General features: G+C 36.7%; 1 protein-coding gene across 1 annotated transcript in view; it reads right to left on the minus strand.

Moving 5' to 3' along the window:
• The window catches only part of LOC108297293 (cytochrome b-245 heavy chain), a 34,047-nt gene extending 28,651 nt beyond the window's left edge, over nt 1-5,396 (minus strand). Inside the window, exons 1-3 of the mRNA XM_017520008.2 lie at nt 5,189-5,396; nt 2,498-2,593; nt 1,090-1,200 (exon numbers count right to left, since the gene is read on the minus strand). Coding sequence (XP_017375497.1) covers nt 1,090-1,200; nt 2,498-2,593; nt 5,189-5,233 — 252 coding nt within the window. The 5' untranslated portion in view covers nt 5,234-5,396. The remainder of the gene's footprint in view (nt 1-1,089; nt 1,201-2,497; nt 2,594-5,188) is intronic.
• Nucleotides 5,397-14,851: the final 9,455 nt, after the last annotated feature.

A 14,851-nucleotide genomic window follows, 5' to 3' on the forward strand; every position in this document is an offset into this window, starting at 1 on the left:
AAAACTCAGAAGCTACTAGTTGTTAATGAACTATGGAATTGGTCCCACCAGGACACCAATCCCTATTTTTTTTCCCAGCTACCCTCTTTGGTATGCTGAAAATGGTTATAATGAATAACTATTATAACTGGTGGCAAAAAATAGTTATAATAATAACAATACAAAGAGAAGCTAAGGCTGTGCTAATTCTTGGCCTTCAAGAATACGATTTCCTCACTATTTCCTGTGCTTTTGTCCATGACATCTTCTCCATTTAGGATGCCTTTCTCCCTCATTTACACCTCTTAGAAGTTTACTTATTTTTATATGTTCATCTCTAATGTCACCTCCTCTAAAAAGCCCTTCTTCATCCCCTGCCCCACCTGACACAACTTCTCTCTTGCTTCCCCATAGTATTTTATTTATAAAGCATTGTGGGACCCATTGTATTTTGCTTTGTATCATATTTATTTGAGTACATTTGTAGATTTTAAGTTCCTTGTTTGTCATCTTTGTATAGTAATACTAATGAGAAATTTGTATACCATTTTAATGGGTTACAGGTTCTTCCTACAATTTTTTTTTCCCTTCTAGTACAGTACAGTTAGCAGATTACTAAATTGTTGAAGTGAGAGTCAAAGGAATTCTGGGCACTTGGAAAGCTCTATGCTCCCCAGTTCCATAAAGCCAACACTTCTTGGTCACATTCATTATAGTGTGACTCTGTCCATTGACTCCATCTCCTTGGGATGTTATCCACAGAAGATATTTCCTATGACTTAAATATTTTTGAATGACACTGAAAGATTAACTCCCAAATATCACATGTCAACTTCCTAAAGCTCTGTATATATGCATATCTATTATATATATATGTGTGTGTGTGTGTAAGCGTGTGCCTGTGTGTGCTACTTTATTGCTATTGTTGAGGTATAGGTGGTTTTGTGTGTTTTTTCAAAATTTGTTTTTCAAATAGTTGTCTTAGGGAGCTCCATCCTCAAATAGTATGGAAATATGCTAGAGAATGGCTTGGCGCATGAATATTTCACAGAAGCTGGAGCTTGATGGCCTTTGAAAATTAGAGGAACTTAGTAAAACATTTTCTCTTACCGCACTGGAACCCCTAAGGAAGGACAGCAGATTTCGACAGACTGGCAACAGAATCAGCATGCAGTTGAAATTCAGGCAGGCTGCAGGGGCCCTGGCCAGGGCCAACGCTGACTAGAAGAGGCAGGAAAGGGAGCAGAGTGACTCTTTTGAGCACAGAATGTGTCCTGTCCTCACTTCCCCAAGGTTCTCAGTCACACACCAGAGACACCAAGTGATCTGGACAGGAAGGTCTTCAGAGCCAACAGTTTTCCTTTAGGGCTAGCGAAGACCCTTTGTTTTCATCTGAAATTGACCATTTTCCCTAATCCAACATTTTATTATTAAAATTTTCAAACATGAAGAGAAGTTGAAAGAAATTTACAATAAATATCTGTTTATTTAACTCCCAGATTATACCCTTCATGCTTGCTTTATCTCATATCTATCCATTCCTGTATCTATTCATCAACTTATCTAATTTTTGATGCATTTCAATGTAAGTTACAGACATCAGTTCACTTTCCCCTAAACACTTAATGTGCATATCATTAACTAGAGTTAAGTATCAAAACTTTTAAAGATTTAAAATATTTTCTTAGCACTTAGATTGATGTTAACAGTAACTTAAATTTGTATGGTATAATGCTTTGGCATTATAATTCTTATCTTTGTAATGTCTAAAGAAGTTGCATATTTTGGAGGGAGAAAGCATCAATGTGAATAAGTTAACAATAATTATAATAATATAGTATAATTACATGCTATAATTATTTATAGCATTTCTATTATTTACAAAACATATAATAATTAATATTGAGCAAATAAGTCATAGTTTCAGCATGATGTAACAAATGTTTTCTGGAGGCAAGAGGCCTGACAGTTCAAGGAAACTCAGAATACTAAAGGACCCAAGGAAACTGAAGGGCCTTCACTCTACTAGGCTAGTCAACAGACGTGGCCCTTGAGCAAGTTCCTCAAGTCTCCATATGTAGACAGACATTGATTTTATGAAGATCATTTCATAACATGTGATCAGGAGCAGAGCTCTCCATGCAAAAAAGTAGCAGAAATCAGATAACTTAGAAAATATGGAAAGTCCCACTTGTCCCACACGTGTCACTTTCAGATGGATTGCTCCAACCTGGCCTTCCATTTCAGGGTATTAGATTTCTCCTTTAAGATAAACAATGGCACATGGTCCTTGTGTGGGGAGGGATGACACTGGGCCCCTCTTCCCTACTTTTGTTGGTCCCGGACTGGAAGGTTTTAATGACTCTTGCCCAGGAAGTTGCAATGGAGGTAGTGAGGCTGATGGTACTGTTTGGATTGGTCAGAATATTTATTTAAAATGCTAACAGGGAGATGAACAAGAATGTCTGATGAGATATGTGAACCAGCCAATACTGCATTGGGTGGAACTTATACTTACCCCAAGAAGTTTTCGTGTGTAAAAAAACTTTTCTGGAATAGCATAAACCCGGTAATACCAGACAAAGAGGAAGACGTTCAACCCCAGCCATACCAACTGCACAAAAAGAAATAATTGCATGAAGTTTTTGCATTTCGACAGTAGATTCCACACAAGATTGGAGTCAGATAAGGGTCAGGACTTCCCCAAGTCCAACTTTGACAAAGGTTGTGACAAAGGTGGGAGTAACCAGCTTAAAGCCAGCTCTTTCCTCAACAGTGTCACTGTCTATAATTAACCTTTCCACCCTCTGTTGTTCCCCATGATTGTTTTATGATTTGGCCAGTATGCCAAATTATCAGTCTAACATCCCCCCTCCCTTTTTTCCTCTTCCTTTTTGCTTAACCTTAAATAGGTAGCTGATAGCAGGCCACTCTACTTAAAATGAGAAAGGAAGGCAACATGTTACTGCTTTCCCTTCACCAGTATGATACTGCATTTTGTTCTCACAGGTGCCACTCACCTCCCTCTACCACACAGTACTCCAGCTAGTGAAGTCTCATCAGCGAAAATACTGAAACTTCCATTCTCCTTGGTTAGTTTTACTTAACGTTTGAAGGAGATAATATTGAGCATAGTGAGGGGCATGGGATTTACAACAAAAACAGCTTTCTAGGTCATGACAATTCATTTTATGCTAAGCATTGATTGGATCAAGTGGCAACACTACCCAGTTCTCTACCTTCAGCTCCATAGTGATCTTTTCTCAACTATGCTTTGAAGCTATTAAATGCCATAGACACTTGATAATATTCTACTTTTTTAAAGAAATAAATTTTTATATATTTTTTAAAGTTATTTTTAATTGACAAATAATTGTATACATCTATGGGGTACAATGTGATGTTTTATATATATATATATATATATATATATATATATATACACACACACAGAGCATGAAATGATTAAATAAAATTAACATTTATCACCTCATTTATCATTTTATGTAGTGAGACATTTGAAATTTACTCTTAGCTATAATATGTTTTCAAATATACAATGTATCCTTATTAATTATGGTTACCTTGCTGTGCAATATATCTCAAAAATTCATTTATCTTGTCTCACTGAAACTTTATGATCACAACCCCCTCTTCCCTCGGTCTTTGGTATAATATTCTATCTTTACAAAGAAAAAGGTGCAAAAGCAACTTCCCAATTTCCTGACCTTGTCATTCTTTCTTTACTCTGACTTTCCAAGCTGTGTTTTCACTTTCAAGTGTATGAGTATATAATTTAGAAGGAGTTCCTTTCATGTGAAAAATTGTGGTAAGTGCTAAAAGTATAATTTGAACTTATTTTCTATAGAGATTATTTGCTCTTAAAAATGGTGATAAGAAGTTAAGTTTACAGCTTCAAATTTTTAGAAGAATTCTCTATTGCAGTAGAATGTTGGTTTGGCATAAAACAATTTTGTAACAAAATATATGTTGTTTTTTTTTATTTGAGCCACTAATTTCCTTCTATATTTAAAACTCAAAGACTCATATTTTTCATGATAAATTTTTACAAACGTTCCATTCATATTCAATTCATAATTGTTCTTTTTAACATCTGTGTAATGCTTCTATTGGTTATCTAGAAAGCCTATTTAAAAACCACATTCGTATTTACCCAATTTGTCCATTATTGCTTTGCTGATAACACCGTTTTAAGAGAATGGTGGATTTTCTTTATTTTAAAAAGTACAGAAGTTGGCTGTACTTTATAAAATAAAGAAAATTAACCGTTTTCACTGTGGCGAATGCCGGTAATCCCAGCACTTTGGGAGGCCAAGGCAGGCAGATCACCTGAGGTCAGGAGTTTGAGACCAGCCTGGCCAACATGGTGAAACCCTGTCTCTACTAGAAATACAAAAATTAGCTGGGCATGGTGGCAGGCACCTGTAATCCCAGCTACTCGGGAGGCTGAGGCAGGAGAATTGCTTGAACACAAGAGGCAAAGGTTGCAGTGAGTCGAGATTGCGCCACTGCACCCCAGCATGAGTGACAGAGAGAGATTCCATGTTGAAAACAAAAAAAGATTATATTGATTTATATATATACAATTATATATAATATATACATACTACATATAAATGAATCCAGATGACTTATTTCAATTCTTGTCCTTTGAATTTTTATAAATCTTGTAAATAACTCAAATTTAGATCTCTGAGAAAAGAAGGTATTTATTTTGAAAAGAAATTTGAGAAATTTATTATATTTAGTATAATTACTGAAATAAAGGCTAATTTTTCATACATGAGTTAATCTTATACTTTTTATTTAGAAAATGGTATAAAATTACAATTGGTCAGTTTTAAAGTAGTAAAAACACATAGATATATGTGTCTGAGTAAACATTACTAAACAACTCAGAATCAGAGATCATTAGCATGAAATATTTTCTACTCCTTCTGTGAAATGCTGGCTAAGTTAGTCCTCCTAGGAATTCAGAAGTAAGCTAGAAGTGAGCCCCCAGATATGTTCTTTCCATTAAGGAATTTGGAAGAATGGACTCAGTCTGTTTACAGATAGATATATGTTCACATGGTGAATCAGTTTCAACACAATTTCCCAAGTGAACAAAAAAGATTTGGCCTATTTTAGTTCCAAGATAACCCCAAAAAGTCAGAGAATTTATAACTTATCTCTTGTTGGTACTTACAATGACAAAAATGGAGAGCCCTTCATTCACAGCCCAGTTCCCCATGGTGGCAGAGGTTGAATGTGTTGTGTCTGCCTTTCTTCTATACTATGCTTCTTCTTCCAATGAGGAAATGAAAACAGCAGCCCTGGGGCAATCTGTTTCCTTTCTTTTATCAGAAATTGGCTAATAATCATTGGTCAACTGAAAAGCTTGTATTCATAAGAAACTTAAATCTTTAAACCTCAACAACTACAAGAAAAAAAGTCTATAATGATACAGTCACAACTAAACATAGTGGAAAACGAAACCAACTTCTACAACTAAGAGAGAAATAACAGTGCATTTTATGGCATGTATTTTACACAGTGAACTAACTTTTTAACTAACCAGTTATCTGCTAGCAATTTTTAGGTAATTGCTCATACTCAACTACATATGACTTGGTGCTGCGTAAAACACATTAAACAGGTGTGATTTTGACAGGCTGGAACAGCATTTACAGCCTTGTTGAGAAAAGTAGTGACAATTGCAATGGTTGATATTTACAAGATGCTTACTATGTGCCAATGTTATGTGCTATATATGTCTATATATATGTGTGTGTATGTTCATGTATAGACATTATATATATATCCACACGTATATATATGATGTGAAACATACATATATAAATACAGATGTTTTGGCCAATGATGAACCATATGTATGACAGCTGACAATATTGTTTTTTTTTTCCATTTATTTATGTTATTGCATTTTAGGTTTTGGGGTACATGTGAAGAACATGCAAAATTGTTGCATAGGAACACACGTGGCAGTGTGATTTGCTGCCTTCCTCCCCTTCACCTACATCTGGCATTTCTCCCCCTGCTATCCCTCCCCAGCTTCCCACCCCCCACCGTCCCTCCCCTATTTCCCCCCAACTGACCCCAGTGTGTAGTGCTCCCCTCCCTGTGTCCATGTGCTCTCATCGTTCAACACCCGCCTATGAGTGAGAACATGCGGTGTTTGATCTTCTGCTCCTCTGTCAGTTTGCTGAGAATGATGGTTTCCAGGTTCATCCATGTCCCCACAAAGGACCCAAACTCATCATTTTTGATGGCTGCATAATATTCCATGGTGTATATGTGCCACATTTTCCCTATCCAGTCTATCGTTGATGGGCATTTGGGTTGGTTCCAGGTCCTTGCTATTGTAAACAGCGCTGCAATGAACATTCCTGTACACGTGTCCTTATAGTAGAACGATTTGTAATCCTTTGGATATATACCCAGTAATGGGATTGCTGGGTCAAATGGAATTTCTATTTCTATGTCCTTGAGGAATCGCCACACTGTCTTCCACAATGGTTGAACTAATTTACACTCCCACCAACAGTGCAAAAGTGTTCCTATTTCTCCACATCCTCTCCAGCATCTGCTGTCTCCAGATTTTTTAATGTTCGCCATTCTTACCGGCATGAGATGGTGACAATATTGTAAGATTATAATAGTGTTGGCCAGGGATGTTGGCTCATACCTGTAATCCCAACACTTTGAGAGGCTGAGGTGGGTGGATCACTTGAGGTCAGGAGTTTGAGACCAGCTTGGACAACATGGTGAAACCGTGTCTCTACTAAAAATACAAAAATTAGCAAGGTGTGGTGGAGGGTGCCTGTAGTCCCAGGTACTCGGGACGCTGAGGCAGTAGAATCACTTGAACCTGGGAGTCAGGTTGTAGTGAGTTGAGATTGTGTCATTGCACTCCAGCCTGGGTGACAGAACAAGGCTCTGACTCTGTCTCTCTGTCTCTCTCTCTCTCTCTCCATATATATATATATGCTGAAAAATTCCTACCACCTAGTGACATTGTAGCATAACACATTACTCATGTGTTTGTGGCGATGCTGGGGTAAACAAATCCTCTGAGCTTCCAGTTGTAAAAAGTATAGCACATACAATTATGTATATTACATAATACTTGATAATAAAAATAGATGACTATGTTACTGGTTCATTTATTTACTAGAATATAATTTTAATCATTATTTTAGAATATACTCCTACTTTTAAAGAAGTTAACTGTAAAAGAACCTCAGGCAGAACCTTCAGAAGGTATTTCAGAAAAATGTATATTAGTGCCCTTGAAGACTGTCCAGTGGAACAAGATGTGGAGGTGGAAGACAGTGATATTAATGATCCAGACTTTGTGTGGGCCTAGGCTAATGTGTGTGTTTGTGTCTTAGCTTTTAACCAAAATGTTTTAAAGGTAAAAAATAAAAATAAATGTTTTGAAAACAGAATAAAGTTTCTAGAATATGGATGTTAAAAATATTTTTGTATGGCTGTAATTTCTTTGTTGTTTTAAGCTTAGGGTTATGACAAAAGAGGCAGGATATTAAAAAAGAAAAAGTTTATAAACGAAAAAGTTGCAGTAAGCTAAATTTATTTCATTATCGAAGAAATAAAATGTTTTATGTATATAGTGTAGCCTAAGTATACAGTGTTTATAAAGTTTATAGGAGTGGACAAAAATGTTCTAGGCCTTCGCATCCACTCACCACTCACTCACTGACTCACCCAGAGTAACTTCTAGTTTTCCAAACTCTATTCATGGTAAGTGCCTTATACAGGTATACCATTTTTAATCTTTTATACTTTATTTTTATTGTTTCTTTTCTATATTTAACTATGGTTAGATACACAAATACTGACCATTGTGTTAGAATTGCCTACAGTATTCAGTACAATAACAAACTATAAGGTTTGTAGCCTAGCCACCACAGGCTATACCATATAGTCTAGGTGTGTAATAGACTATACTATCTAGTTTTGTGTAAGTACAGTCTATGATTTTTACACAACAACAAAATCAAAAGGATACATTTCTCAGAACAAATCCCCCATAGTTGTGATATGACTGCATATATGTGTGTATTACACATACAGACACACATGCAAACACATACACACACAACAATTCATTTGATCCTTGCAATTCAACGACTGTAAAGCAGATTCTATTATTATGATTTTATTTACAGATAAGGAAACTGAGTTTCAGAACAGTTCAATTACTTGGCCAAGTTCACATGACTAGAAAATAGTAGAGTTGGGATTTGAAACCCAAGAAATTTGGTTATACTTTTGACCAAGATACTAGAAAAAGCCTGACTATGCCTACACTGAAAACCCTACACTAAGTCACTCCACATACAACTATAGGAAATGAAAACATAACAAAATACAATAAATATGCCAAAATGTTTACATGACAATTGTGTTTGCAGGCAAACATGTCATCCTATATGCTACATGAGTAAACAGGGTCAGGACAAAGGTATGTCAGATATGGTAGATGCCAAAATCTAAATGTAGCATAATTTACCCTTGTTGCTACCCATTCTTCAAGACATGAAAGAGACAGGACGGTAGGATAGTAACCCCATTAGGAGATCGATATTGACTAATTGCACAAGGGTGGTTGTATAGCAGCTATAGCTAATAGGGCAGTTAAAAAAAAAAAAGAAAAAAGAAAGAAATGGGAAGACAAAAAGGGAACAAAAGAAAGAAAAAGAAGACATATATACTCTTTTGGTTGCTGTCTATGAACTACTTGCGAAGCTTCTAGAATTATGGTAATTGGCAAAGTAGTAGTGTTTTTCACTTCTTAATATTCAAGGAAAGGTACTTTTCTGACCTCTATGGCTTTTCAAGCATGTATAACCCACATAAAGAGAAGTTGGCCTCATGGTTCTGTTTCACACAGAGACGAATTCAAAGAAACAAACTTAGACTATCCAAATATGTGACAAGAATTTGCTTCTTGCTCTCAGGTCTATTTCCTCCTTTCCTTGCTCTACTGTGTTTCAGAGAGAATTGTATTGCCAGGCTCCTTGGCCCTCTGGCTTCTAGTATGTTGACTTGATTGAAGAATGAAGAGCAGGGAATAAGCCACAGTGTTTCTTCCCTGAGCTTTCTGCTTCAAGTAGCATCCATGAAGGAACTGCATCTGCATTGAGGCTCCAGTTTTCACCAGTCAGCCTCTCCCTCTGTGGCATGAGCTCCTGCTGGCCATCACCACTGTAGTTCTAGATTCTGCCAGGTGGCCCTGGCTTCTGAACTCAAGTTACACCACCACCTCCTAGTTTCCCCCAACCCTTAGGGTGGTAACCACTTCCTGTAGTTGTTCATCTTTATATTTTGTTGCCTCTGCACCCTGTGTTGGGATTCTCTAATTTTCCATAATCCATGCAACAAATTTCCTGGTCTGAAATTCTCCCTCTTAAAGTACAGTGGTTTCTGTTTTCTGACTGATACAAAAAGTTATTCACATGTGTATTCACTTTTTCACGTAATTAAATAAATGAGGCCTTTACACCTAAAGAAAAATAAAACGTCTTTAAAAATCCACTTTCTCCCCCATCTCTGCCACTCTCAACTCCTCTACAAAGATGACTGCTTCTCCATCAGCTCTTGAAACTCATCAGTCTCTTCCTCTGTACTTATCCCCGCTGTTCTGTTTCCCTGCCTGTTGGCTCACCTTCCCTTATCCACCTAAATTTTCAAGCCTTTCTCATACTTTTCCACCTACCTCCTGAAGCCAGTGCTCTGCTGGGGAGGAAATGACAAGGAGATCACGAATCTGCATATACCAGGAAATAATGTTTCCAGTTTCACATAAACTTATTTCTTGAACATTTTCCCACTTCTTTTCCTTCCCTCCATAATTTGAGCAGAAAATTCAAAAAAGAAAGACTATTTTCCCTGGGCAATCAACCATTCCATTCTTCTGCTTTTTCCTCCCTTTATGAAAGTAATCATAAGGCTGTGAGTAGCAATTTCTTGAGAACCTTAAGCACCTCAATCAGTTTTACAGCTGGAGAAATAGAGATAGCTGCAATGAAGAGTAAAGTCTTTCTTTTACGAAAAGTAACTAACTTCCCTTTTGAGAACATTGGTTAAGTAAAATGTAATGTGCACTGCTCTTAGAAAGGCACACAGAAAGTTTTATGGAAGAGCAACAGGTATTAGTTGAAAGGCATTGACTAGACATGGAGATGAAGAAAACTGAACCTCTATGCATTAGCTAACAGTTTACCCTTTCCCACCCTCATTGGTTTTCATTGTCTCCTAAGTTGTTAGTATTAAACTAGACTGCAGTTGAACGTAAGGAAGTACTCACAATTCCCAATAGGCAGTAATGGCCAGCGTCCTCAGGCTTGTGATTGAAATCCTAAACATTTCTGGTTGAGAAAAAGGTGAGAGAGGAGAAGCAGACCCAAGTCTAGGAAATTCCCTGATTTTGCAGTTGGAGTAAAATTCATTCTTGAAAGTTTAAATTAAAAATTGTGTTCCCCTGCAATAGTCAAGTAGTCTATAGAGTTTAATCACCATTATTCTAGTCAATTAATTTGGCACTGTGAGAGACTATTAGATATGACACACATTTTCTCAATTTTTGCCTAATTATTTCCACGTTGATATAAAGAAAAGCTTAATTAAAACGAACTCTAAAGCATTGCTTTGTTTAGTCTTTCACTATGGATTGTAAAGCACAAATATTTTTAGATTTTAGATTGATTCCTGGATTATCACATAGTCACAGGACATGTTTAGCAATTGAGATGACCATGATGATGATGGTGATTGATTAAGAACTGTTAGAGAAAATGCAAACTTGCAAACACTGCTAGTTAAATTGAGGACTTCCTAAGGAATGCTCTAGAGGAAACATTTGCTCACAGAGTCACATGTACTATATTTGAAAACTTTAACAGGAATATATAATAATATACCCCTTTCCATGATTAGTTATTGATAACAAAATTTACATTGTGACCAGGTTGAAAGTGGAAAGACTCTAAGGCAACCTTCATATTACCATAATCAATAACATCATTATTTTCCTTGAAAATATATGGATAATGAACATATTTTTAAAAATATTTTCAGGTTATTAAAATGTATCTTCATACCTGAGGAATTATTACTTTTTCATAAGCTTTTTACATTATGCATAACACTTTCATGTATATATGCTATTTTATACTTATAACTGCCCAGTGATTGCTCAGTGATCCACATTTTACTTAGGAAACTAAGTTTCAGAAAAGCTTGGTTGCTTTCTCAAGATTATAGCTAATAAGTGAGAGAATGTGTTCTGGATCTTTTTCTTCAAATCCAATTTTTTTTATCATAAACCTCAATATTATGTGTCTACAGTAGGTAGTCAAAAATTTCTGAAATGAAATAATACAGTAGTTGTAGACTGTCATGTTAATAAAAATAAATTTCAGCTTACCTTCCCGCAAAATTATGTTTCTAGTTACTTCAAGGTGCATGTATAAAATTTCTGATGAAAGGGAGATGTGTTACTATGCCAAGATGCTTAATGAGTTTTGTTCCTGGTGCTAATGAAAAATGGATTTATGTTCCCTTTATCTCTGCCATGTATCCTATTCTTTCTGGGACTGTCGTGCTCCCACTCTACATCCTTCTATGATTTGTGTGGCCCCACATTCCTTGCCAAAGGATGGCTACTGTGATAACTTCATCCCTCTGGGCTCAGTGTTTGTCCCAGGGGTGGGCATTTGACACAAGCAAGACCAATTAGTTTTTTGCACCATGGGGTGGAGTTTTAGGAACTCTGGAGAAGAGAAAGTCAAGCTTTTCTCTCTTTGTCAATGATGTATGCCTGATACTGCCATAGGCCGTTTGGACAACCTTGTGCTAAATAGCTACATAAGAATTTCGCTAACACAAAATCAGAATCAGTAGTTAGGGAAGGATCGAGAGGTCTGGAGACAGATGTGATTACAATGTTTAAATTTTTGAGTCTGATCCGCCTGAGATACTTAGACATCTCAATTATCCTTTTAGATTGGGTTTTCTGGGAAGCAGATTCTAAGATGGAGTTTAGTGTGCAGGAGTTTCATTAGGGAGTGTTCTTGGAGGTAAATACCTGTGAAAGGCAATGAAAAATAAGAAAACAGAAGTGGGCAGAAGGAGCAGTTGAATTATCATGTGGTCACAATAAGGCCTCAGCAATCCCATGAGGAGACCATCCCATAAGAAGATCACTCAAATCTCCTCATGGGATTGCTGAGGCCTTATTGTGACCATAGCTGGGATGACCCTGAGTGATCTTGGGCAACATCGTTCTCTTAACTGAGAAAAGTCCCTATGCGAGCTGACAGTAGGGGAGTAAGTTCTTCATTCTTGAAGTTGGACCTGGTTGCCACATCACTGTATTTAACGTGGATACAGAAGCCATAAATTCCCACCACCACCACTTGCTGCTTAGGAAAAGAAAAAACAGTTCCAGTTGTATTTCTGCTGCTTATATCAAGCAAGGCTCTTACTAAATCATGATATAAAGAAACTCACTTTTATTTCATAACCAGAATCTCAAAAGTTAATAAAAGTTGAATAAGTTCTATCTCCTGTTTGAGAGAGAAAATAACAAAGTAAAAGAAGAGACATTCAGGGAAGAAGGGGTAGTTTACTGACCTAGGCAATTAAAGGCATTAAGAATATGGGTTTTACTGGCATTTCACTTAATAGAAAGTGAAAATGTCTGGTGATGAAGATTTACATTTTCACCCTTTATGTTAAGTGTAATTTATATACATTAATTCATCAGTATAAGGAAAAAAAGGGAGGAAATCTCTAGTTATTGATTTGAATTTAAAATGTTTCAGTATGCATATTGTGTTATATTGGCTTATTTTCTTGAAAAATCTATTTTTACAAACAACTTGGTCTTATTAACAACAGCTTACATTTATAAAGCATTTTATACACTCTACATGTCTTATGTGCTTGGTCTCATTTATTTTTCACAACCATCTTATGAGGTATGTAAAATTATCATAACCATTTGTAGCTGGATAAATATTGCCCCCAACTAAAGATGTCTAGGTACCAATCTCTAGAACCTGTGGATATGTTACCTCACATGGTTAAAGGGACTTTGCATGTGTAATTAAGTTAAGGCTATTGAGATGGAAAGATTTTCATAAATTATCTGGGTGCACCCAATGTAATTACAAGTTCCTTATTAGAGGGAGACAAGAGGCTCAGGGTTAGAGAAAGAGAATGTGAGGATGGAATCAGAGGTCAAAGGGAAGAGATGTTATGCTGCTGGCTTTAAATATGGAGGAAGGGGTCGTGAATCAAGAAATACAGCTCTAGAATCTATAAAAGGCAAGGGAATTTTGAATTATCCTCTAGAGAATTCTTGAGTCTGATCTGCCCAAGATACTTGCATGTCTCAGTTATTATTTCAGATTGGGTTTCCTGGGAAACAGACTCTGAGATGGAGTTTAGTGTGCATTCCAGAAAGAATGAAGGCCTGCTGACATTTTTCTTTTACTCTAGTGAAACTGATTCCAGACCTTTGACCTCTAGACTGTAAGAAAATAAATTTGTGTTGTTTTAAGCCGTCAGTTTGCAGTAATATGTTACAGCACTAGTAGGAAGCTTAATACATCATTTTCCAGATATGAGATACAAGTCTAGGGAGATAAAGTAACTTGCCAGTGTTGCATGCTACTTGATGTAAAAGCTGGGATTTAAATCTGGGCAGTCTAATTGTATCACTGCTTATTTGAGCCATCAGAATCACTCTATAAAGCTAGGACTTTGTTGTAAATAATAAAATTATTTCACGAGCCTCAACTGCTTTCCCAAAGCCCTAGCTTGAACTCTGCCATCCTGCTTTCGGTTTGCAATATGTAATATAAGTCTTCCCCATTTACCTGATCAGAATGACCCTTGGTTTTCAGTTTCCTTCTGACAACCTAGATGTTACTGACAGGTTCTTGCAGTAACCAATATGCAAAACCTGCTCAGAAGCCTAAAGAAGTCTCTTGAGGAAGAAGTGTTAGGTTCCCACAACCAGCCTCTGCATATTTCAGCGGGACCTAAAGGAGAAAGTTCTGTCTCTAAGTCCCCTCCATCAGTTTTCTTTGCTTCTAGATGTATCAGAGCTCTCATAGTCTCACCTTGAGAGGTTGGCAATGGTTTATCATTGTGAATATATTAATCAGTAACTTGAGTGTTAGGTGAGAACTTCAAGTGTCAGTTTTCTTAGAAATGCTGGCATTGTAATATAATTTTGTCCAAGAGAAAAGGTATATGGACTTCATATGACCCTGAGATCTAGCCCGTTTAATGCTTTAAGTACAATAATGTTTGGCCTAACAAAACTAATAGGATCTTACTGCCTGCTAATGAGAAATTGAAGATGTTTCACATAAACATATGTCTTCACATGTAAAAATCTGTTAGCATATGTAACCACAGCAGAATTGTCAAAATTAGAAAATGTAACCTGGATACAATATTCCTATTTAATTTATAGTTCGTAGAGTTTGCCAACTGTCCCAATAATCTGTTTTGTGACGTTTTTGGATTATAGTCCAGTATTCAATATATGATCATGCAGGGAATACAGTTGTCATATATTTTTAATCTCCTTTAATTCGGGCCAGTTCCTCAGCCTTTATTTTCTTCATGACATGGACATCTCTCAAGAACACAGACTGGTTACTTTGTAGCATGTTCCTCATTTGAGGTGTGTCTGATATCTGTTAAGAACTAGCCGGGCGCGGTGGCTCAAGCCTGTAATCCCAGCACTTTGGGAGGCCGAGGCGGGTGGATCACGAGGTCAAGAGATCGAGACCATCCTGGTCAACAT

Source organism: Cebus imitator, unplaced genomic scaffold (genome assembly GCF_001604975.1).
Source record: "Cebus imitator isolate Cc_AM_T3 unplaced genomic scaffold, Cebus_imitator-1.0 Scaffold788, whole genome shotgun sequence".
Classification (NCBI taxonomy): Eukaryota; Metazoa; Chordata; class Mammalia; order Primates; family Cebidae; genus Cebus; species Cebus imitator.